General features: G+C 44.1%; 1 protein-coding gene across 1 annotated transcript in view; it reads right to left on the reverse strand.

The window, feature by feature from the left end:
• Positions 1 to 24,949, reverse strand: part of ASPG (asparaginase) — a 110,109-nt gene that overhangs the window by 66,640 nt on the left and 18,520 nt on the right. Inside the window, exons 2-5 of the mRNA XM_088455270.1 lie at positions 20,679 to 20,808; positions 17,516 to 17,627; positions 9,810 to 9,935; positions 6,150 to 6,233 (exon numbers count right to left, since the gene is read on the reverse strand). Of these exons, the coding sequence (XP_088311396.1) occupies positions 6,150 to 6,233; positions 9,810 to 9,935; positions 17,516 to 17,627; positions 20,679 to 20,808 (452 nt within the window). The remainder of the gene's footprint in view (positions 1 to 6,149; positions 6,234 to 9,809; positions 9,936 to 17,515; positions 17,628 to 20,678; positions 20,809 to 24,949) is intronic.

A 24,949-nucleotide genomic window follows, 5' to 3' on the forward strand; every position in this document is an offset into this window, starting at 1 on the left:
ATATCTGCAGACATATCTGTCCATCGGCTAGTATGTACGGGCGATCAGGCGACCGCCCGTACACATGCAGCGGCAGCCGCGGGGAGGACAATTGAAGTTTTAGCTGTAGCTTCTTTAGAAAGAATAATTATTTTTTTCCTGTCATTTTTCCACCCATCACCTTAATTCTCTCTGCCTACTGCTTGCAATAAATTATATATATAAGATAAAGTGAATGTGCTGGTTTCTGGCCAGCACACAAACAGCACAATCAGTAGGAGCCGCGTGTTGTGGAGTGCGCTTGACGTTTACACATAGGACGAGAGAGGGAGTCTGTGGCGCTGTTCTCCATAACCGTGTGTACAGTAATTAGCATAGATTAGGTTACTAATCCGTTTAAACACTGTACACATAATAACAGGGAACATAAAAGAGCAACATTTAGCTGCCTGTTATTTCAGCAGAGACCAAACAATTTTCTATGTCAAGTTTTGCAGCAATATAGACCTAGTCCTATATGCTACATTTAGGGGTAGGTTTAGGCCATTAGATTTTATAAAAACGTTATAGAATGGTTTATATTTGACAGGTATAGTTCTCTAACTCAGACTTGTCATTTTAAAAGTTACTGGAAAACAATAGATGGAGGTGTTTTTAGGGACAGAGGGCCTGATTCAGAGCCGCTCATAAGTGGCCGCTCGCTTGCTCCGAGCGATGTTCACACATCTGCGCATGCGTATGGGTCGTAAAGCGCCTGCGCCAACCAGTCAGTGCGGTCGGAAAACGTGTGTTCGCAAAATTGCGAGTGCCTGCTAATTTGAGTGACAGAATGAGGCGTTTGTGGGTGGTAACAGGGGAAGGTGCTTGAAAACGGGGAGTGGTGATCCGAACGCAGGCGTGCCAAACGATCAAAACGGTCGTTTTAAGGGTGTGCATAATTAACAAAGCAGCGTCATCGACCACGTCACTTGGTTGTTTCTTAGCCTGAACTGTTTGCATGATTGCGGTAGGAAAATCCAACCGCAAGCACTGCGAGCAGTTCAGACGCCTTTCGATGTACTCGATTAACCTAATAAATAGCGGAGATGACATATGATGCGAGCGGCCAGGGGGAGTCTTTACAAAATAGCGAGCGCATGTTTCGTTCGCTCGCTCATAGAGGCGTCAACAGACCGCAAAGAGCGAGCGCTCAATTTAAATAGCCGGCCCCTTTTTCTGAACGAGCGAGCGCAAATAGCGTCCGGCTCTGAATCAGGCCCAGAGTGTTATAAAGGCCTGTCCAAGGTCATCATGAAATAGGAACTAGTCTGGAAAAGGAATCTTCCTGTGGCGCCTTCAGGGAGATGGGAGAATCTAGGACTATAAGGCTATAGAATCTAGCGTAACCTAAAAGGCTGGAAAGTCTACATCAGTACAGGCTCCATATTCTATTAGGAGAACCTTTGTGTCACAAGTAGAAATGTCAAAAGACTAAAAGCCAACCCTTCATGAGTTGAAGAGCTTTCTGTTACTAGGAGGAGTGCATCAATAATGGCGTTTGTAAGAGATTAGCATAGTTATATAGGGCATTATGTTTAATACAACACATGGAGAATAGGCCTATTTTATTCATGATGGTCATGACAAGTTTAACTTCTTCTGACTACGAGGGCTGATTGAAAAGTAATGAGACTGCCTCTGTTCTTCTGTGCCATAGGTAGACGTGGCAACGCTATGCTGGATATTATGAAGCTCATACATCAATGTGGCTGTACCTACGGTTGGACTGCCGTAGTCTTCTTTGTTTGGTCACAGCGAGTGGAAGATCTTCATACATTTCGTCATGGCGGATGAGGAAGACGTGTCTGTGAGATTACGTCAGAGATATGTGATATGAATTTTGTGTTAAACTTGGAAAAAGCGGAAATGAAACTCATGAAATGTTACGGCAGCATACGGTGGAGAAACAATTAGCCGTGCTGCAGTATTTCAGTGGTGGAAGCACTTCAAAGAGGGTAATATGTGAGTGACTGACTATATGCGTTCTGGGAGACCATCCATCGCGGTTACAGATGTCAGTATTGCCAAAGCTGCAGAGATGTTGCAAAAGGACAGAAGGGTAACTTTAAGTAAACTTTTGCACTTGGCATCTCATTCGAACGGGATTCAGCATATTGTGACAAAGGAACTTTAAATGCATTGCGTGTGTGCCAGGTGGGTACCCAGAAATCTCACAGAAGAGCAGATGTTATGACGAGTTGAATCGTGCAAGAACACCCTTCGAATATCGGGGAGGATACCCAATTATCCTGGCATCGATTGTGACGAATCGTGGATTCGTCATTATGATCCGGACTCCAAACAGTCCAGTGTATAGAAACGTGCAAAGTCGCCTCCACCCAAAATTCTGTGCAATTCCTTTGGCGTGTAAAGTCATACTTCTGCTGTTCTGTGATGCGCACGGTATGATCCTACAGCTCTGGGTTCCCCGTGGACAGACAATTAATGGTGAATACTATGCAAACATCCTCATGGCTCCATGCAAATTGGTTTTCAGGAAGAAAAGACCACATTTGCTGAAGAAACAGTGTTTTTTGCTCAAAGACCATTCCTGACCACATGTTGCTGCTGTTGCATTGGCAGCACTGATTTAAATTAATGGGACACCCTCCATATAGCCCGGACTTAGGACCTCATTCAGAGGCGGTCGCTCGGGAGCGATCGGTCGCACCCAAAGTGATCGAAAATATGCAAAACGAGCGCTCAAACGCAACGCACATCATAAGCGCGGAAACACCCACAACAATGAAAGCACACCTCCTATCTCTACGGCCTAATTCAGAGTCGGTCGCAGGCAGCAACCTACGTCAGCACGATTAACACCTGTTACATTGTTAATTGCCTACAGACATCGATTGAGGCAGAAACCATCGCCTGCACTCGCAATGCTTAAGGTAGACCCTGGGCTACCCTTAGCTCTGCGAGCAGTAGCGTCGTTATTGCAACGAGATGACGTGTGTGATGACTCGCTCAGTAATATATGCACACCCTTAAAACGCCCTTTTTAAGGTCAACCACGCCTGAGTTCGCGCCACCACACCCCCGTTCACAAGCACCTTCCCCTGTAACCACCCACAAACGGCACGAAATGTCAATCACAGCTACGACCTCATAGTGACTAGCGAGCAAGAGGACTGCGATCGGAAAGACAGGTTTGCGCACGCGCACTGCCATGTGTGCGCATGCGCAGTTGAAAAAAAACATCGCTCGCTACGTCCAATCGCTCCGTGCGACCGCCTCTGAATGAGGTCCTTAGTGCCCTGTGATTTCTGGGCATTCCCAACCCCGAAAAAACAACGGAGCAGAAAGTAGTTCTCAACAGATGATGAAGTGAAAAATGCTGCAGCTGCTACACTAAAAGTGATGTCACAAAACAGTCTACTGCACGTCTGCGAATCGTTGTTGAAACGCTGCAAAAAAATGTATTGAATGTGAAGGACGCTACTTTGAAAAAGAAAAATGTTCAGATCCTGTGGAGTCATCTGATTCTAAATAATAAAAAAAAAAAATCAGTCTCATTGCTTTTCAATCAGCCATCGTAGATTTAAATAAAGGTAGACAGTCTCTCTTTACAGAGCGTGTATATAGTTCCGGCATCTGTATCGCACTGTACTGTGTAGGTTAGGGTTTCGGGACAGCAGGTGCTGTTGGGAGAACCATGTTCTAAACCGAGCAGAAACAGGAAGTGATAAAACTCCTTTTAAAATCCAACTGTGGCACCCAGTTTCCAGTTGGTAAAACATATGTATCCTGTACCCTTTATTATGGTTACCACTAAGCACCAACACTGAAAACACAAATTCAATTTATTTTCTAGCTCATTACCAAAAACCAAAATCACAAAAAGTTTTGTGCAGCCGACAATGAATGTTCTAAAAGGTGTATCATTATTATCAGCACATGTTTTCAGGATGTCACAGGTGGCTATATTGAATAGTTGGCTCACTGATCATTTCACTTGAGCCTTCTGTGAAGAGATCCAGAAAAATGCCCTATTTGTGAGACAAGAACAGGATTGAGAGTTACCAATATAAAGGACGTGGAGGAATCAGAAGTACCAGAGGCCTGGCAGTGACCAGTGACAGAAATACACCTTCACTTCAAAACAGGTTTCGGAAAGAATAGGTGACACATTGTTATAGAAGAAAGGCAGCAATTTGCTGTATGAATCTACCTAGCTAGTACGGTGTTACATGCCCACATATTAGGTCTCGTGAATATGAACTGTAGGCATTTCTTGCTCATTCAGAAAACCTGGTAATGGCTCTGAGGCCAATACTCCAATAAGTGAATGGACCTGTACAGATGTGCCCTTACTAACTGTAGCTTCAGTCACGCCAAATAGTCCCTTAGTGCGCCAGGTCCATTTCACTGCCAACAGCAATCTGTATGGTTGAAAATGTGCTTCTTATTCACTGCACCCTTTATAGAAGTGACAAAACTACATTGTTAGCCAACAGTGATCAATTTGGCGTGCTACATTAAGTCTGTAAATGTGATCCGATGCGAGCGGCCGCGGATATTCCTCACGCCAAGGTTCGTTGTGCTTCATCTGCGGCTTTGTATGTGTGTAAAACCAATTCCTGTGCGGATAAAGTCGCAGCCCAGCGTTTCTAGTACACTGTGGGCCTAATTCAGACCCGCTCGTGAGCGCTGAGCGCTCGCAAGCGGGTCGATGTTGGCCCAGTGCGCATGAGGGAGCCGGCTCAGTCATGCGCAGGCGCGAGACCCGGATAGCAACGGCCAAGCCGTCGCTATGGGTCTCGCTACAAAGGGGGCGTGCTGTCGATGGTGAGTGACAGCACGATCTCTTTGGTGGGCGTGCCGGGGGCATCGCTGCCCAGACGGAGGCGTTCCCATGGGAACGCCTACCGTCTGGGGCCGGCCCCACTGACATCACAAGTGATGTCAGTGGGAGTGGTCTCGGCTCCGATAGAGCCGAAAGCACTCCAGGGCTTGTGGCAACGAGACCCTACCACAAGGGTCTCGTCGCAAGCCCGATGGTCGCGATGGTCTTGACCATCGCGACCATCTTTTTGGCCGCTCGCTATAGCTGTGGGTGGTCACCCACAGCTATGCGAGCGGCCAGGAGGCCGCTCTAAAATTAGGAAGGACGGCCCTGATTCAGAGCAAGCGCTCTGTCAGAGCGTCCGGCTCTGAATCAGGGCCTGTGAGTGGTGTTTTGCTCCATCTGCATTACAACCACGACGCGAGCTTTAAAAGGAAAGTACAGTACGCTACTCCTCTTGGAGCATCTCTGTTGCGCCAGGCGTCCCGTGCCGCATGGTGTACAGACCAACCAGTGAGCGAAGACACACAAATACACACAGGGGCAGAGATGGACTTGGGGTAGATAATAAATACCCTGGCTTGTATTGAGGGCTGGAGCAAGCCATGGAGGCCACCCATGTACCCCGAGCCAATTAGGTGGGTATCACACAATAACACACACAAAAAAAAGAAGCAGCTAGGTCAAAAAGCTCTAAAGCTTTACCCTAAAGTCAGCTTTTCTGGCAGCTCTGAAATGTCATCAGGGTTACACAATACCAGCAGTAGGTGGGTACACACTGCAAAGATATATATCGGCAGATGGAGTGATCTGCAGATATATGTATAGATGATGGTCGTTCATATACACTGAATGGCCAACATCTTCCAGGCAGCCGCAAGCCCCGCTGGCCGGGGGGGCATCTCCGCCCCCCTCCCCGTGGCTGCATGTGTACGGGCGGTCGGCTGATCGCCTCTACAGACTTGCCGATGGACAGATATGTCAGCTGACGCCATATGTCTGTGAACGACGTTGTTCGCAGACATAGCGCTGGTTCACACTGCCCAACGGGCACCAGATATATCGGCCGACCAATTGATCGCCCAATATATCTGTCAGTGTGTACCCAGCTTACGTTTCTACACCTCTCAAACACTGGGTTCCTCTCCCAAGAACATTTTGCAGATGCCCATCAGTGTTTTCTACACAGACAGTAGCAGCAAAGATTAAAACTAGAACCACAACACTGAAAAGTTGTGCAACCATTAGTTTAAAAGACAAACAAAAACAAAATAAAACAAACCCCCCCTCCCCCCCCCCAAAAAAAAAAAACACAAAAGATTTTCATAGTGCTAAAACTGACCTCTGGTATGACAAACTGCCCAGCAATCAGCAGCGCCCCCAGGAGGTTATCACGGCCGTCATTCCGCAACTCATATATAGGAACCTGCAAGAATGCAGAATGCAAGCATTTTATTTCCACAGTAAAACATTGAAATCATTCAAATGTCAGACAGTATATTAGACAACATAAGTTTGGCATTCTACAGCCATTTCAATCATTTGTCCTCAGGTTCACTGCAGAGTACAATAGGGCGGAGAATGGTAATTTAATGACTGTCAAATAAATTCTGAGCATAGGAAGGACAATTAGAATTGCCAGTAAGTGCAGTGGTAGGAGAAGTAAGTATTTCACTACAGAGTTAAATAAGCCCAACTATAAACACCATCGGGTATCAGATCTGAGGAGGGGGATCAAAGTGATGAAGGATAAAGAGTAAATATTATTAACAGCAAAACGCGTTTCATTGTAGACATTCATGCACAGAACAGAATACTAACACATCATCAAGCCTAACCATGACCAGCATTTACTGGTCTGCTTTATTTTATTCGACAGCACACAGACAAAATGACCAGCATACAGTGTTGTACTCAGTAGTGGGTAAAGCCATTACAGTCAGTGCTATTAAAACCAGGACTGGATGAATCCCAGGAACCAGGTAGCTCACCTATGGGAATGGATGCACACCTTCCCTGACTTCTTAAAAGATCCAGCTGGCTCCTAAATTTGGTAGACTGGTTCCTCATATCTACATTATTTTGTCTACCCCTGCCTTAAATCTATGCTCTCCTCTCAGTGTGGAGGTTTTTGGTAGATATGCTTCATAGGGAGGGAGCAGTCACTGGACATCATAGCTGCAATGTAGGGGACAGACTGAACTGAACAAGCAAAATATTATACTGGGGAAGTGTGTCCCCTACAAAATGGCTGATTCTGTTGTAAGGGAACCCAAACTAATTCCATAAAATAGAGGAGCATCAATAGGACCTTTAAGGTTAATAGCCATATGGTGTGTACCAATATTTAGGAGAATGCAGCCTACAAATCTGCCAGGAACCAGCAACATCACAGGTGGCATTTTAATGAATATTCAGCCCACCTTATGGCTGCCGCCATCTTGTGCTTGCAAGCGGGACACTCAGAGCCGGCCCTAGCCCATTTGGTGCCCTAGGCAAAATTCTGACTGGTGCCCCCTAACAACTTCCCATACCGAGCTGAACAGCCCCTCAGGGAAAAAAACAGGTGGCCCTCCTCAGTAGGTGCTGTCGACGTTTTAAGACCCATCTGTCTTTTCATCAGGACATGTCCTGATGAAAAAAACTATGGGTCTTGAAACATCAACAGAATCTATGTGATTTGTGACAAAATATCACTTTGTTACAACTACTGAGGAGAGCCGCATGTTTTTTTCCTGAGGGGCTGTTCAGTTTGGTATAGGAATTTGCTTATTATGCTAGGAGGGTACCCTCGAGATTACCAGCAAATGTATCCAGAGTGCGGGCTGTGTGTGTGTTTATGTATGTATGTATATATATATATATATATATATATATATATATTATATAATTTCCAAAGATGAGAGGGCACTCATCATATGTAGATAAAAGACAGCTATTTATTAATCACATACCACCAATTTATTAATCACATACCACCAGTGTAATAGGTTGAGTCCGACGTTTCGGTCCCCATGTGGGGCCTTTGTCAAGGTAAATACAATGTCATGCATTGCTCAAGCCATCAAATAAAGTGCAACCATATTAAACAAATAACAGAATTTAAATAGCACAGGATATACCTACCAGGTGCGAGCCATGTAATCAACATCTCGTAGTGCAGCACATGCTGACAGGCACGCCATTGTAGCCACACCCACAAACAAGGAAGAACTTCCAAGCCTCATATGCAACAACAAATAGGTCCCCCCCCCAGCAGTGCCCCTAGTAGTAGTCAGTGCCCTTCGTAGTAGTCCTCCCAACAGTGCCCCCAGTAGTAGCCCCCCAAGCAGTCCCCCTCAGCAGTGCCCCTAGTAGTAGTAATCCCTCCCTAGCAGTGTGCCTAGTAGTAGTCCCTCCCCAGCAGTGCCCCTAGTAGTAGTCCCCCCCAGCAGTGCCCCTAGTAGTAGTAGTCCCTCCCCAGCAGTGCCCCTAGTAGTAGTAGTCCCTCCCCAGCAGTGCGCCTAGTAGTAGTCTCTCCCCAGCAGTGCGCCTAGTAATAGTAGTCCCCCCCTCCAGCAGTGCGCCTAGTAATAGTAGTCCCCCCCTCCAGCAGTGCGCCTAGTAATAGTAGTCCCCCCCTCCAGCAGTGCGCCTAGTAATAGTAGTCCCCCCCTCCAGCAGTGCGCCTAGTAGTAGTCCCCCCTCCAGCGGTGCCCCTAGTAATAGTAGTCCCCCCCTCCAGCAGTGCCCCTAGTAGTAGTAGTCCCACCCCTTCCAGCAGTGCCCTCAGTCGTCTCCCCTTCCAGCAGTGCCCGACAGACACACACAAGGAAAAAAAAAATTCCACTTACCTTATTCCCCGCTCCGGAAGCCCGGCTCCGCCAGTGGGCGCAGCAGTCGATGAGAGTCTGTCTGACTCTCATTGGCTGCTAAAACAAACACACAGCTGTCGGCACCGGCGGCTATGTGTTTGTTCCTGGCAGTGTAGTGTGGACTGCACTTATGTGCAGTCCACAGTACCGCCATGCGCCTGGTCCGATGGAAGCAGCTTGGTGGCTAAAATGGAGGCGGAGGCGGAGCAGTGTCAGTCACGGCTCTGCTCCGCAAAGGCCCACGGGAGGAGTGGACACGGCTGGACAGAAGCTCATTCTGATCTGGGCGGCTCAACTGGCGGCTACACTGGTTATGCGCCGGGCCGAGGGGACTTAACTAAGGGGGTGTGGCCACATCTCCCTGCAATTAGACCACGCCCCCTTTTACCCGGGCTCGGCATGGCTCTTGGTGGGCCTGCATACCACGTCGATATTCCGGCGCTGGTTTTTAGACACGGTTTGGGATTCAGGCGTAGGGATTTCGACGGCCGGCGTCGCAAACGCCAGCAAATTAACTACATCCCGTTGGCACTTATATGTGAATGAAAAGGTTTATCCTGTATTAAAACCACTCTCCAGATAGCAACACACAAGATAGTAAGATAAGACAGAAATCCTGAAAACCTGCATGTTCACCTAATGAAGTTACCACAAAGATCAGTTGTACAATTACAGGTGTGGTTTTCAGAATGTCAACACCAGAATATAGACATGTCAAAAGTCGATACAGACATAATATTGACAGCCGGTATTTCATTAATGCGATTTTGCAGACATTTTTTATCTAATCCTAAATGTAAAATTGTATGTCGAAATTCAGACATAGCCTAACTGAAAACCCTTATTGCAGAACACTGAAGCTGATTCTTTTAAAGGTTAGTTCTAGTTTAATAGCAAGAATTAAAGCCATTTATAAAATACTGTTCTACAGGTTAACTGTGCTGTAGCCCATAGCAACCATTTATTAGTGCCTTACTTCCTAAACGCTACTAGATTAGGTAATGACTGATGCGTTGCTTAGACAGTTTTCACGAAATGTCCCCAATAATGCACGGAGAGGGGGGGGGGGGGGTGTAACTGTATAATATACTAAAACTATACCATGACGCAGAAGGTACACAGTTTTAGAAAACAAAATGTTTACATACCTGGGAACCAGTGAGTACAATGGTTTTGCCCAAATTCTCACACATAAATGACAACGCGGAAGCAGTGTAGGCCATAGTGTCTGTCCCATGAAGGATGACGAAGCCATCGTAATGCTCGTAATTTTTCTAGAAGGAACAGAGGACGGTCAGAGTGCACAAAACAAGAGAGACTTTGATTGCCATTCCCATACTACAAATAAAGGCCAGCACCACAAGCCCGTTTATTAGCCTAGACCCTAGACTCATTCATGTTATTTCAACCAAATATTTCGAAGATTTAAAAAAAAAAAAAAAAGTAACCTGACCATAAAATGCTAAAAAAAAAAAATTATTTTGGGAACAGAAATAGCATTGCGCAAATTACACATCAACAGGAAAAATTCAACAAGAACACAGGGTGCAGGCGAGCACAAGCTATTGTTCCCTTTTATCAGTCAACTTAGGGCTGACTGAAGCCTCCTACAGTACCCTACCTGGTCCTAAACCTGACAAAAATTCAGTTTTGAGGGGTCTTTGGGTGTACAGGGGTTTTGGCCATGCAGTGTAAGTTACTGATCATGACGTCCATACGTGCATGTTACACATTGCATCTGAAAAACGATGGAAATGAATATGGAATTACTGTGAAGGATGAAGATGAAAGTGTGATGGATATGCATTTTTATGAGTTGTTTAGAGCTGCTGTAGGCATCCCAATGCATTTATGTAATTAAGCAAAAAAATAAAATAAATAACCAAAATTAAAATAAAAAAAATCAGTATATATAACAAACGCAGTCAGTGATGGTTTCTAGTATCAGAAATGTATAAATGCATTAAAAAATGAATAAAAAAAACCCACGAGATTGGATTCACTATTCCCTATTATTTAATCCATACCAAAACACTTGTGTTATACACGTTTATTAGCTACAAGGTCCAACCAGACACTCAGCGGGATGTTAGTGTAGTAAAAATGTAAAATTATTAAGTTCTCACATACCTTAGAGGTGCGCGCACAAACTAACGTTTTACCTACTGTAATAGCGGGAAATATGTGCAACCAGTTCAAATCAACCCTAAACGGTTTTGCAGAGTTCCAACTTTGTTTCACACAACAACCACACACCCATCAATATTAGTTCTGGCTATTTGTAAACTACATTTTTTACAAGCTGCTCCAATACATGTTGACTGAATTCTCCAGCCCACAAGTAGATAGGGAGTCCTATTAATTAAGTTGCTCAATCTTGCTTTTGTTGTGTATTCAGTAATAAAAAAAAAAAAAAAAAAAGTCACACCCACTTGTACGGCTGAAAATAATGATCTCATAATAACTAGTTTAAACAGGAATTATAATTTTGCATTTTAATTAAGTGAAGTGATGGGAGCCCTAGCTTGAGTTCTGCCCATGTTTTTTCAGGTAAACAAGACGATTCAATTAGGTTTAAAGAACTAGGTACACACCTAAATGATTGTGCGACTCGGTGTCGCGATGTAACGATATATATCGCATTGCCGTACACCACACGATTTGTTGTACAACAACATGATACATCATTACATGCTTCATGTAACACCACATTGTCCATGGAATCGTCCCATTGGAGATGAAGAACAATGGACGACGGGTGAAAACACACTATACCATGATCATGCAGATTGGTCGAAAGTACCAATATTGCACAACATAGTGTAGCTGACATTCACAAACATAAATGTAAACCAAAAACAAAACAATTAAAAAAAACAAAAACAAAACACTGATAATTTGTGTAATAGTTTAGTACTTTAGAATAATAAAACACAGTGACCAAATAAATTACACAATGCAGGTCAACATTAAAAAATACAAAATGATAAAAAATAAAAAATTCTGATTGGAAAATGAGAAAAGATTTGTACTCTTGAAAATTATTTGTCTCAAGTGCGTGTGTATAAAGTTATACATCAAAAAAAAAAAAAAAAAGGAAGAAAATAATTAATTTAAAAACAAATTTGAAAAAAAATCCAATTTTTGCATCTCTAATTTCATCTTCATCATCATCTAAAATAAATCAATCAGGATATTGTTTAGTGATGCCGCAGATATAGTGGTATTTTACAGATATGGAGACGACTGTATATTAACGCCAGCAATGCATATCTATTGTGAAACCACAGCTCCCTCCAGTGTCCGAATACTGAAATTACATGTTACTGCAGCTTTCATGACGAAACAAAGAAAAGACCAGAGAGTGCTAGCTCTGGGGCCGATATATAGAGAGTACAACTCCAGTTTGCGTAGGAATTGCTCAGAAAAGTCATTACAGGTATGCCAATTTGGGTTTGCCTGAAGTTACTACTTGAGCCGGGATAGACAGGACGGGGGACGTTCAGTCAAGGACAAAGATACATATGCACCTAAGTAAGCCGTATTATTTGCGCAATTGCTCCCAACTCAACATCAGTCTCACTGTATCTGCTCCCGGTGTAGTCATGCCAATTGAACCATTTGACCAAAGCAGAAGAGGCCAAAGTAGAATAGGGGACATCGGCGGTCTCCATGTCAAAGAGAAAGTGAAAGTTTGCCATAATGGGGGGGCATTTCCCCAGTTGTGTGCTACTGTAATACCCCGCTACGCGAGGTATAATGTCTGACACTGTGCATCGCGCTACAGTGCAGGTCTGTCATTTCACAGGCAGACAATTCCCAGCAGTCACACACAAAAAAAAAAAAAATACACTGGCGCTGACCCTCTGGGATTCCTACATTCTTTATACCTACAGATCTTGGCACATTTCTCATATATGGGGCCCTATTCAATTAGTTTTGCACCCGCGATAAATTTTTGCATGCTGGGCTTTTCGTCTACATCGCGTAGTTTAGCCGCAGAAACTTATTGTGCGCGTCCCCGCTATTCGCCCTATTCAATTCCAAAAGACGCGAAAACGGCAACACGCGAAGTCAGAACAGGCGGAAAGTGGTGTCAGAATCGGGGAAATCAGCCTGAACCCCCAAAAACATGCAGAAATATTAGGGATCAATATAGTAGTACCAGAAAAGCCCTAATAAAACTGTTTGGGGGACTTAAGTTGGTGAAATAGCCTCTAATTAACGTCTTTGCACAAGTGGTGAAGAATGGCATAAAGCTGTATTTTTTTTTAGAGAGAAAATAAGTATTCCTGGCAAATTTGGGGTACCTGAAAATGGGTGCAGGCATTTTTTAATGTCTCTAAAGTGAACGTTCAAAAAAAAAAAAAGAGTGAAATTCCACCTTCATAAAAGCACCTGCAGCCCCAAAACACTTGACCCCTTCTTAGAGCACCCCCAGAACCTTATTTCGCTAGTTTGCAAACTTGTCCCCCCCCCCCACTTTATGCTTTTTTGCCGCCAAATTCAAAGTACTAGTTTGGGGTGTACTTAAGTTTTTCCCAGGATTTTTTTGATGCAGTTGTCCTTTGGGGGCTGTTCCAAGGGTTCTGAGTGGTTTCCCCATGTTTGCTCCCCATAACAAAAATGTAGCACTTAATTTCTCCTGCTATTCAGAGGCAAATCTTTTTCGCCTATTACATTGCATTGACTTTCCGCGTACGCAAAAAGCGGATGGAATTTAATACAGAGATAAGTTTCCGACAGGCGAAAAGTCGCAATCGGTGATACCTTTTTGAGGATCTCGGCTTTTCGCTTCTAATTGAATAGGGCCAAATGGAGTAAATATTATTAAACTGACAGTAGCCACCACACAAAAACGGGAATACTAGATAACTACTAGAAATGAGGCGCTGATCAGTTATAAGATTGATTTATTAAAAAAATATTAAATAAAACGAAACAAAATAGCACCTTTAAATGTATACACACCTATTTTTAAGCATTTTCTTTCTAGCAATTTATTTAGCATAAACGCTACAGCAAGCAGAATAAACATTTCAGCAGAAAAAAAATTCACAGTTGTAAATCCAGTTGTTATAATAATTATCTTATTGCAGTAAACAATAGCTTCCAATACATTGCATGCAGGAGTTTATAGCGAAGAGATTATATTAGTGTAGCACACACATTTTGTATCAGATGTTTATCTGGCACAATTTTGCATACAAGCACTAAGCAGTAGCTCAGATGTTAGTCCATTGATTTCAATAACGGTTCCATCTTTTTCAGCTTTTAATAACGATAATAGAATGCTATCATCATTTCAGCAAAATCAAACAGCTGGATTGTGCTGGACTAACATCTGAGCTACTGCTTAATGCAAAATCAATACCTGCGCCATCTTTTTCAGCTTTTAACAATTGGATGCTATCATTTCATAGGTAAACTAATTGTTGTGTGGCTGGATATAAAATATACAACTTTAGCAGCTGATATAAATGTGCCAGATTATCATCGGATACAAAGTTGCTCCTTGAAATGTGTGTGCTACACGGATACCGCTTTCATTCCTAAATTCCGGGTCTGACCAGGAGGTTGGACAGGGTTTCAAACCGGATCAGACCCGGAATTTAGCAGACGTCGACCCAGGATATTCCCGAGTCGGCGCCATTCACACCGGAGCCGGGTCTGCCAAGACCCGCCTCTTCCAGCGTGGAAGTGGATGCTTGGAGATGATGCCATCTCCAAGCGTCACTGAAGCCGGCCAATCGGCCGGCATGCTGCGTGCTACAGATCATCGTGACTCGGATCGCGCTGTTTACACTGGAGGGTTTCACGGGTCATTCCCCTGTTAAACCCTGCAAGTTATCTGGGTTGGGTTGCTGGGTCACTCCACCCGGGAATCCAACCTTGTCCACTTTTACACTAAGGAGCTACCCGGCTAACCCTGCAATAACCCGGGTTTTATCTCTGGTGTAAAAGGGTTATGACAAAATCTCTTCACTATAAACTCCTACATGCAAATTATTGGAAGAGTTTGCTGCAATTAGATAATTATTATAACAACTGGATTTACAACTGTGAATTTTTTTTTTCTGCTGAAATGTTTATTCTGCTTGTTGTTTATGCTTATTAAGTGCTTGAAAGAAAATACTTACAAATGTGTATTTATTTCGAAGGAGTTGTATACATTTAAAATATACTAATTTTGTGTATTTGTTTGGGTCTAGTTTTAGTCAATATATTTTTAATAAATCAATATTTTAACTGATCAGCGCCTCATTTCTAGTAGTTACATTCCCAGCAGTCTCTGCAGCTGCTCAAGATGTCAGGAGCAGGTGACATGACCAGTGTCAGGCAAGTGACAGTAAGAAGCGAGCAGCAATTGGTCAGTGCAGTCTGAGGTAACATTCGGAAAGCAGGACGCCGGCACTGGTAAAAGGCTCCTGACAGGAACCAGCAGCTGTGCGATTGGCGGCACAGCTAGTGAGCCAGCAACCGTGTGAAGGGGAGTCCTGAGGTGTCAGTGACACAGACCTACATAGTGAAGGCCACTGCCCAGAGACAGGCAACAGGAGAGACTCTCCAGCCAGTCTGAGGAGGAGTCGCTGTTTAGGACTCCTGAGGTACTAATAACCACACAAGGCCGGCTGGCCAGGAGACAGATTTGTCAGCTAACTTCCTGTCCCTGTGATAGATTTAGCCCTTTCAACAGGCTCCCTCCTTATATAACAATACAGCCTGAACACCCTCCTATTTGTGCAGAGGCACCATCAAAGATATGTTCCATTAGCAGTAATTCACTAAAGCCAGCATAGTGAGAAAAAAAAGACACCATCTGCTAAATAGTAGTCATAGGTTACATGCATTGACTATTCCCTGGTCAGGAATTTTATGTCAGAGGCACAAAAGGACAGGCACAGTCCTGACATTTTAAGGTGAAGGTGTAGACTAGAGCTGGCTTCTAACAAAAATAAAAAAATAAAATGGAACCACAGTAAACTTCAGAACACAGTAAACTTCACTAATATTATAGACTGGTACACTATGCCAAAGGACATCACAACAGGTTTATAGCACCCTAGAGGCAATTATATGCTGCTGATCTACAGGTGCCTGTGCTGATTTATGAGATTAAACTCATATTTTCTCTATAGAGGCACTGCGGAAGGTCAAGGGAGTTGCTCCAAAAGTCATTCAGGGGGTATGCGACCCCGTAATTCTAAGGGGCAGATGAACTAAGCTCTGAAAAGTGATAAATTGGAACGTGATAAACTACCCGCCACTCAGGGTCCATGGCCAGAAAACTCCCCAGACCTTAATCCCATTGAGAACTTGTGGTCAGTCCTCAAGAGGCGGATGGACAAACAAAAACCCACAAATTCTGACAAACTCCAAGCATTGATTAGGCAAGAATGGGCGGCCATCAGTCAGTATGTGGCCCAGAAGTTGAGTGACAGCATGCCAGAGTGAATTGCAGAGGTCTTCAAAAAGAAGGGTCAACACTGCAAATATTGACTCTGCATAAACTTACTGTAATTGTCAATAAAAGCCTGTGACACTTATGAAATGCTTGTAATGTTACTTCAGTATACCATAGTAACATCTGACAGAAAGGTCTAATAACACTGAAGCTGCAAACCTTGTGAAAACCAATACTTGTGTCATTCTCAAAACTTTTGGCCATGGCTGTAGTAGGAAAATACAAACTGAAATTTATCCATTTGTAGTTTGGGCACGGAATATGGAATTGTGCAGAAAAACAAACATAAGTTTGGATAATAGCAACATTTTATATTTACAAAGGCATCCCAAACCAGGAGACATCATGTAGAAGCCAGGAGTTTGCAAAATCAGTCATGTTTCGTATTAGAGGAGGAGGAGGATGTGAATCTTAAAGACAGCGGAATAGAGTAGGAATTTGAGAGGGACTCGGTCTTCTTCAAGATGTAGGTAAATGTAACATGCACTCTCCTTTGAGCTATAGTTTTATGGGGAGACCCTCACACTTAGTAGCATTTAGGTCCTAGAAAAAGGCCCAGTTACATTGGTCAAATATCTGATGGAAAATAAACAGTGAGGTAATTGGTCAGGAAACAAAAAGCAATACATTATCCGCACAAACATATTTTGTGATGTGTCTCTCAGATTCATACTCAGGAAATCCCCAGGGAAGCGCAACTTAGCTGTCAGGGGTCCTATCACCAATACGAACATTGTGTAGGAAAGTGGACATTCATGTCTGGTACTGTTCCTTAAAGGTAAGGTGTCATACAGGAAGTCATTACCAAACACCCTGGCAGAGGGCTGTTCATATTAAGCCAGAATCAAAGTGAGTATCTAACCCTGGAAGCCAAAACAGGCAAGACCCTCCATCATATACAGATCCTATATGTTTTAAATAAAAGAAATGCAATCAGTCAGTATAAAAGAACAAAAGGAGTAAGACAATGAGAGTTTGCAGGGACAGATGTTGCCTGAGGGTTTGATACAAGAGATCGACAATAAAAAGGACACTAATTTTGGTCGACACAAAAAAAGGTAGACATGGTGACAAAAGTTAGACAGTACAGAAGGTCGAGATACAAAAGGTCAAGGGATTAAAAAGGTCGGCAGGAAACTTTTTTTTTTTTCTATCCATAATCTTCACCCTAACCCTCCCCTTGGTGCCCAACTCGAACCATCCCTCCTAGTGCCTAAACCTAACCGTCCCTTCTAGTGCCTAACCCTTACAATAGGAAAAAAAAAAAAAAAACATGTCGGCCATTTCTGTGTCAACCAATTTCATGTTGACCATTTGAACCTGTCGACCTTCTGGTGTCAACCAAATCGTTGTCGACCTTTTGTATGGAACCCGTTGCCCGCAATATACCTGGATGTCCTTGGCAATTTTGGCCCAGTCATCAGTTGTCATATTACAGGAGTCGAGAAGAGGAGAATACTCCAGAACCGTATACACAATCCTTTTATTCGGTTTAGAGAGACTGTGAAAGAAAAGAAAAAGAAAAATGTATATTAGAGATCTATTATAGAAGAGAATGACTACTGGTCTATTCATCTCTCTTAGGTGATTGCTTCATTTTATATGCTTTGTCAAATATACTAAAAGATTCCCTCGAGCAATAGCCTACATTAGATTGCAAGCTCCCAAGAGCTGGGCCCTCCCTCCTTATGTCTACCATACCTCTTCTCCCTTCTTATACATGTGTCCTAGTTGTCTCGGGAACTTGTCCCATTTTTTTAGATGTTTTTTATTATTTTTAACAATTATAGTGACTAAAGGCAAAGCTAGCCAAATCACTCATGCACATATTTAAAGAGACTGGTGTGTGGCAAAGCAGCCAGTTAACCCTAACTACATCAAATTAATATTGCTGTGACCGATGGGTATCACGGAGCTGCCCCAGCAACACTGTATTTAGAGATTGCAGAAATAAGGTTTTGGGGTTGTTTTACTCCAAACCACCTTGCCCAGACATCACTTGATCATATCTGCTGTCCCAGATAGAGTCTGAATTAACTGTGCTGTAGCCGTATATATTTCTTTAGAAAGGTTGTCTAATTGAAGCAAATTTGTGAAAATTAATAAATAGGCCGCTGTCAAAGGTGGAGCTTACAATCCCAGAGCACCCAGAGCAAACTCATAGAGAACATACAAACTCCACACAGATAGTGCTTGGCCAAGGAATTTCACTCATGACTGAGACAGTGATGCTAACCACAGCTCCAACCATGCTACCCCAGTCTGAAAAAATATGTAAGCAGCTAATTATAAATTGAACGGAGCATTATAAATAAAGCTCTTATGATTTATAGATTTTCGAATAATAAAAGCAAAACACACTACGCAGTTGCCAAAGGATAAACACGTGCAGAACACTATACTCTAACCCAAAGTCAACAGAATGTATGGGAATGGAATTCCACTAATTGGCTATCCCCCCCAAGCATTACAGTTCTACAGAGAAACACATCAGTTCATAGCCAAGTGGACCTGAACAGATCTACAACCCCCAAGATTTGCTTGTAATTAATTGAGCTTCGCATCAGAACACATTTTCCGTGACTTTCAAGGACGAGAATCCTTATGTAACCTTAAAGGTCCGGTAAGTTTGGCAGAGCGGCCTCATTAGACAAACCCTAAAGACAGAGGATTTAGAGCAGCTTTTCCCACAATCCCTTAGTATACAAATGACATTATTTTATTGCATAAATAATGGAAAAATTAGTTTAGGTGTGAAATTAATTTAACTCTACACATGTATATTTTGAGGAGCATTCACAGGTTATGACTATTATAAAGAATAGCCGGAAATTGCAAATGTATTATTTTGTTATTCAGATCGAAAATCTAATATAAGTTTAGGTCTTCCCCTGATCTTAAAAGTTACTTAATAGTGAGTGTGCTTTTGTTTTCCTCAGTGGACAAGATGGGTGTAGTATAAAAGGATTGACAGTCGATACCATTTGGTCGACAGGCAATAGGTCGACATGGACAAAAGTTTGACTGAAAAAGTCGACAGTGCAAAATGGTCAAACCTTTTTTTATTTTGTATTTTAACCCTAATCCTGACCAAAACTTTCCCCCAGTGCCAAAACCTAACCATAGCCTAAAGGCTCCCATACACGGAACGATATACATGCTGATCTGACGGATCGGCACGATATTAGGTGCTATATCGTGCCGTGTATGGGCATGATATCGTACCGGATATTGTGCTGCGTGCTCCCACGGGATCGTATATCTCATCCCCAGATCTTCCTGTAGGTTCATCTGATCTGGGATGCGATGTACAATCCCATTCAGATGGAGGAGGGGGGAGCCGACATATCGTGCGGTCAGTGGGGACCGCACGATTGCCGGCAGTGACAGCATGATTGCCGACGGTGCATCGCACAGTGTATGGGCACCTTAACCATAACCCTCCCCCTAGTGCCTAAACCTAACCACCCCCCCAGCACCCTAACACTCCCCTAAGTGGCTAGCCCTAGTCCTAAAAATGTTGAACCCCCCCTCCCATAAAAAACACGTCGACCATTTAAACCTGTCGACCATCTGGTATCGTCGACCTTTCATTCAGATCCCGGACAAGATAACAGAAGAGAAGCAGTGAATCAATGAGCTAGAATTAAGGAGGAGGCTGTCTTAGTAAGCAGTTGATAGCAATAGTTTGGTCATACGGATGTATCCTCATACACCCATCAGTGGTTGACCTCGATGGTATGAAACCATTGGCTGGCAACCATTGATGATTTCATCCACCAGTTGTCATCCCTGCTTTAATACTTGCTGGGCAACGGGACAATTAGGAAGTGGGGGTGGGGCTTTGTGGGGGCAGGGCTATGCTCTTGTCCCAGAACACGAGAAAAAGGAAAAAAAAAAACATTGAATGGCTCTGTTCCATCATTGGCGGAGAACCATTGGATCTCCGCCATTGATGGCAAAACCATGAACCATCAATTGGCCATCCCTAACCTAGCATCTTTACGCTATATGATGCGTGACGCCTGGTGCGACTGAGATGCTCCGCCACAGGTAGCGTAGCGTACTTTTTAGCGTCTTAAGTCACATTGTAGCCGCATACAAAGCCACATAATGTACCAGAGGCACTAGGTTGCGGCTTGTGGAAGCAAGGGATTGGCACAACCTATGCACAAAGTCACAGACTCTGCATAACGGAACGTGGTGGGAGAAACAGCTGCAGACGCTCGTATCGGAACCTTTTTTTAAACAGGTTTGCGATTTAGTCGTGCACCGATGTACAAGTATTGCTAGCCCAAGTGGACAGCCTGCTCTAGCAATGTAGTGTTGTCGCTACTTTCAGTTTCAGGCAGTGTGAATAAGATGCAACTCTTGAAAAAAGGATGCTTGTCATTGCTAAGTCGACAACAGTGGCTATTTAGCGTACCTAGAGCAAAGGTGTATAAAGACACATCTGTAAAGAACATTTTTTCAAGTTACTGTCATGTAATGTTTTCTACCTTTAAAAGTAATAATCATAATAATAATAATCATAAATAGGCAAATTACTTACGGGAGAACCAAGGTGTTTTCTGGGGAGTCTAGGAATTCATAGAGCTTGGTTTGCTGGGCGTATAGCTCATCATGTAGAATAGGAAGTTTTTTCAAGGCCTTAGCAAATGCGTGTGCCTGAGGAGCTAAGACTGAAACAAAGAGCATAATCACAGCCAGGAAACTAATTTACTCACCAAAACACATTGACAATGCAACATTAAATACCCCTCCACAAGACTACAGACAGACAGTTTTCCCCGCAGTGACAATATAGACAAGCATAGTGATGTTAATGAGTGGATATAACTGGCAGCTTTCAGCCACATTATACTGAAGGAAGTCATTTCCCGAGGGCTCAGGTGAACACAAAAGAGGGTGTAACGGGATAATCACCCAACACCTGAAGTGCCCAAGTGCTTACTTTACATGGCAAGTAAACTTTTATATTATTCACAATTCCAATACAGGTACACTCAGAGTGACCCTATTCCCTCCACATAGTGGAGGCAGCTTGGATGGAAAGCTAATGGAGAGGAGAGTGCAGCCTAAAAGTACTTTGGGCCTGATTCAGACCCACTCGCAAGCGGCTGTCCGCTCGCAAGTGGGTCGATGTCGTGCACTGCACATGCGCACGACGGCGGGAGCTCCGTCGTGCGCATGCGCCAGACGCGACGAGCGAAGGACTTTCCTTCGCTCGTTGTGTCTGATCAAAGGGGCCGTGCTGTCGATGTTGACTGACAGCACGCTCCCTTTGGTGGGCGTGCCTCCCTGACGGGGGCGTTCCCAAGGGAACGCCTACCGTCAGAAGCCGGCCCACTGACATCACTAGTGATGTCAGTGGGAGTGATTTTGGCTCTGATAGAGCCAAAATCACTCCGGGCCTTGCCGTTGAAAAACTCAACCGCAGGCTCCGGCTCGCAGTGGCGATGGTCGCGATGGTCAAGACCATCGCGGCCATCAACCTGCACGCTCGTACAGGCTGTGGGTGGTGACCCACAGCTACACGAGCGTCCAGGAGGACGCTCCATAATTATGGAGGACGGCCCTCATTCAGAGCGTGCGCTCTGCTCAGAGCGTACGGCTCTGAATGAGGGCCTTTGATCCAGGCATAGAGATTTCCCAGTGTTACAGACTCCAGTTTCTTGCCTTGATCTGAAATGTGGCGATTATTTTGGTTAGATACAAATAAACTCAGTGGCCACATTATTAGGTACAGCTTCATAGCAGTGGGCACCAGTGCCGTTGTCGGGCACCTGTGCATCCTGGAACTGTACCCCTTATCCCAAAGAAACTTGACATTAATTTGTCAAAGCTACAGTTGGGCTCATATACAAACCAAATATTTATTGATAATTTTTATGCACTGCCCTATTTGTCAGGGCCAGCTACATTCATAATAAATTTTAAAACTTTTTATAATATATCAATTTTTTGATATTTATTTATACACTGACATATGCACTTTATAATATTTTGCACTTTAAACTCAACATACATATATTTATTTGTGGTTTTGCACGTATCATTACAATTTTGCACACTTATTAATGTATTTAATTAATGTTCTACGAAGCACTATATAATAGTAGAAATTAGCACATTGGTCGCTCTTTTCTCAGCTTCATTTTCCATATATATATTACAAACACATAGATATGGGCGGCACTCTCAGTGTGTAAGAAAAAAATAAGAGAGGATTCCCAGCCTCTTACTCGTTCAACGTTTCAAATTTACTTCAAATTTTTCATCAGGAACACAGGTGTGTTCATTATATCTATGTGTTTGTACTTTGGATATCCATTTGGGGAAGGCACCCAGGACTTTTCTATCATACACAGCGGGAGTGCCGAGCGTGTTTAGTACATCCCGTTCCAAGTCTGCAAAGCGGTCACTCAAACTCTGCCTGTTTAAAGGGAAGTGCTTCTTTTATTAAACACTGTAACCTGCTGCAGAGGAGCAAAAGAACACATGGTGGCTTCCCTGGCTCATTAATCTCATACTCTGTTCCCTACAACATACTGGGCCATACTTGCCGACAATGGAGTTTTCCTCCCCGGGAGAAGCCCGGGGAGGAGGAGCAGGTCGGAGGTGTTGGGGGCGGGGATGGACGGGTCACTTCATTAAGCCCCGCCGCTCACAAAAATTTGCAGCAAACTGCGCATATTTAAATAAGAGGTGGGGCCAAAATGGCACATTCTCAAAGAATCGCGTCATTAGGTCATTCCCCTACTCGCTGAAAATTCTCCTTATTCTGCCCACTTCACTAGGAATTGGGCAGAATGCGGGAGAAGTGCCTACCCTTCCAGTGGCGACTTCCGGGAGGGTAGGCATGTATGTACTGAGCCTGACTCAGGGATGCACACAGCGGCTTCCGCGATTGCCTATTTTGCTGCAGTCGTGTCTTTACACTAATGCCATCACAAAGCCCTGCCCCTGTGGAAGGAGCGAGATGCTTACTTTCAGCTTCTATGCATGGTGCACTGCTGACTGAAGCGTAATGCCGCAAACATCAGTCGCATCATCAAACCTTGCACCAATACTATGGCAGGGGCAGTTTCTCATTCTGAGTCTTGACTCATACAGTATAGGAGTTGGCAAGTGAGACCAAAAATGGGGCGTGGCCTAATTACCATAGGCCATGCCCCTTAAGTGATGTTATTTGTGGCATCCCCTCCTGTGTAACGTCAGGCTGGGGAAAGCCCAACACTCGTCACTAGCTGGGCTTCCCCCAGCCCTCTCCCGGCACTGAATGGATGCCAAGCGCATGCGCGCAGCATCCATTCAGCCTCCAGGGTCCAGCAGTGCCGCACCGCTTCAGCCCACGGGTAGAACAGCGGAACAGTGCTGTCCCGCTGAAATCGGAATGTTGGGGAGAGGTGCACCCTCTATGGGGTGGCGCTCTTGTTCGACCGCACTGGTCGAAGACCCCAAGAGCTGACCCTGCATACGACTTTAGGAGACTATGTACTAATAATCGTGGTACTGCCACGATTATTATGTATCTAACTCGCCGGGGATATTTCCATGGTTAATAAAAATACCCCGGCTATGAACTACAGGGAACTCACAGCGGTTGCGGTAACCACTGTCCCAGTGAGGTTATATTCCCGGCATTTAGGAGAAGTCTTTCACAGAAGTGAAAGACTTCTCCTGTGGAAGCTGACAATGCGCAAGCGCACAGTGTCAGCTACCGGGGCCGGCCAGGGGCTGCGGGGGAGAGATCGAAAGATCTCTCTCTTGCCCCTGGAGCCCCCCATAGACTTACAGTACTTTGCACCATTTGAAGATGGTGTAAACTACGTGGCTAAACTCCGAAAAGCTTTGCTTTTTGGAGTTTAGGTCAGATCGTAGCCCCCCGTTGATTATAATGAGGACTGCAATCTGCAGCGCTAATTAGTACTTTGCCGGAGATTTCTGTGAGATCCCCTGCATTGTGCCATTAGTACACAGGAACAATACATAAAATTATGCAGAAACTACAGTTTCTGCATAATTTTATGTAAAAGAATGGCCCATTAGAGTCCCACTTTTATTACAGCAGTAATGTGTTGTGTTCTGGCAGAGTGGTGTAATGTTATATACCCATGGCACACTAAGAATATATACAGCATACTGTGACAGTGACCACAGTAACTGCCTCACCGACAGAGAAGTAAACACCAACTGTACTGTACAGTGTTATCCAGCTTAACAACTGGCTGCGGAGAAGGAGAAGGACAGGTGCAGGTTGTATGAGGACGCTGAAAATGTATCAGAGAAGGCTGACATCAGGCAATGTGTGTACACACTGACTCTGCTATAAATCCTGTCTGATCACGAGAGACTGCGGCTTTTATCCAACTGGTGGGATATGCAAAAACAAATCTTCAATAAATAATACACTACCTGGAAATTAAAGGTATACAGCCTTATACTGTGTGAGCTGCACAGCACTATCACACGGAGGCCTCCACCTAGCGCCTCCGCCTGTCTACCAGCAACCATCACTGGCAGACAAACAACAAAGAAGACGGCCTTTATATACTGGCATGCGCAGCACTGTGTGTGCGTCTTCCTAACACTAACCCCCGGCAGCTGGGGAGCAGCTAGAGATAACCGCTGTGAAAACCGCCCCAACTCCAGAGAAAAAATATGCCAAATATTTAGCAATTTCCTTTAAACCTTTGCCCTCCCCTCCTCCAATTTACAGTGTGTATACATTTATTTTTTCATTCTCTGTTACACCTGCGTCACAAGAGATATTGGGCCTGATTCACTACCAATCGCAACTGCAATAGAGATTACGCACGC

Source organism: Taudactylus pleione, unplaced genomic scaffold (assembly GCF_031769625.1).
Source record: "Taudactylus pleione unplaced genomic scaffold, aTauple2 ptg000652l, whole genome shotgun sequence".
Classification (NCBI taxonomy): domain Eukaryota; kingdom Metazoa; phylum Chordata; class Amphibia; order Anura; family Myobatrachidae; genus Taudactylus; species Taudactylus pleione.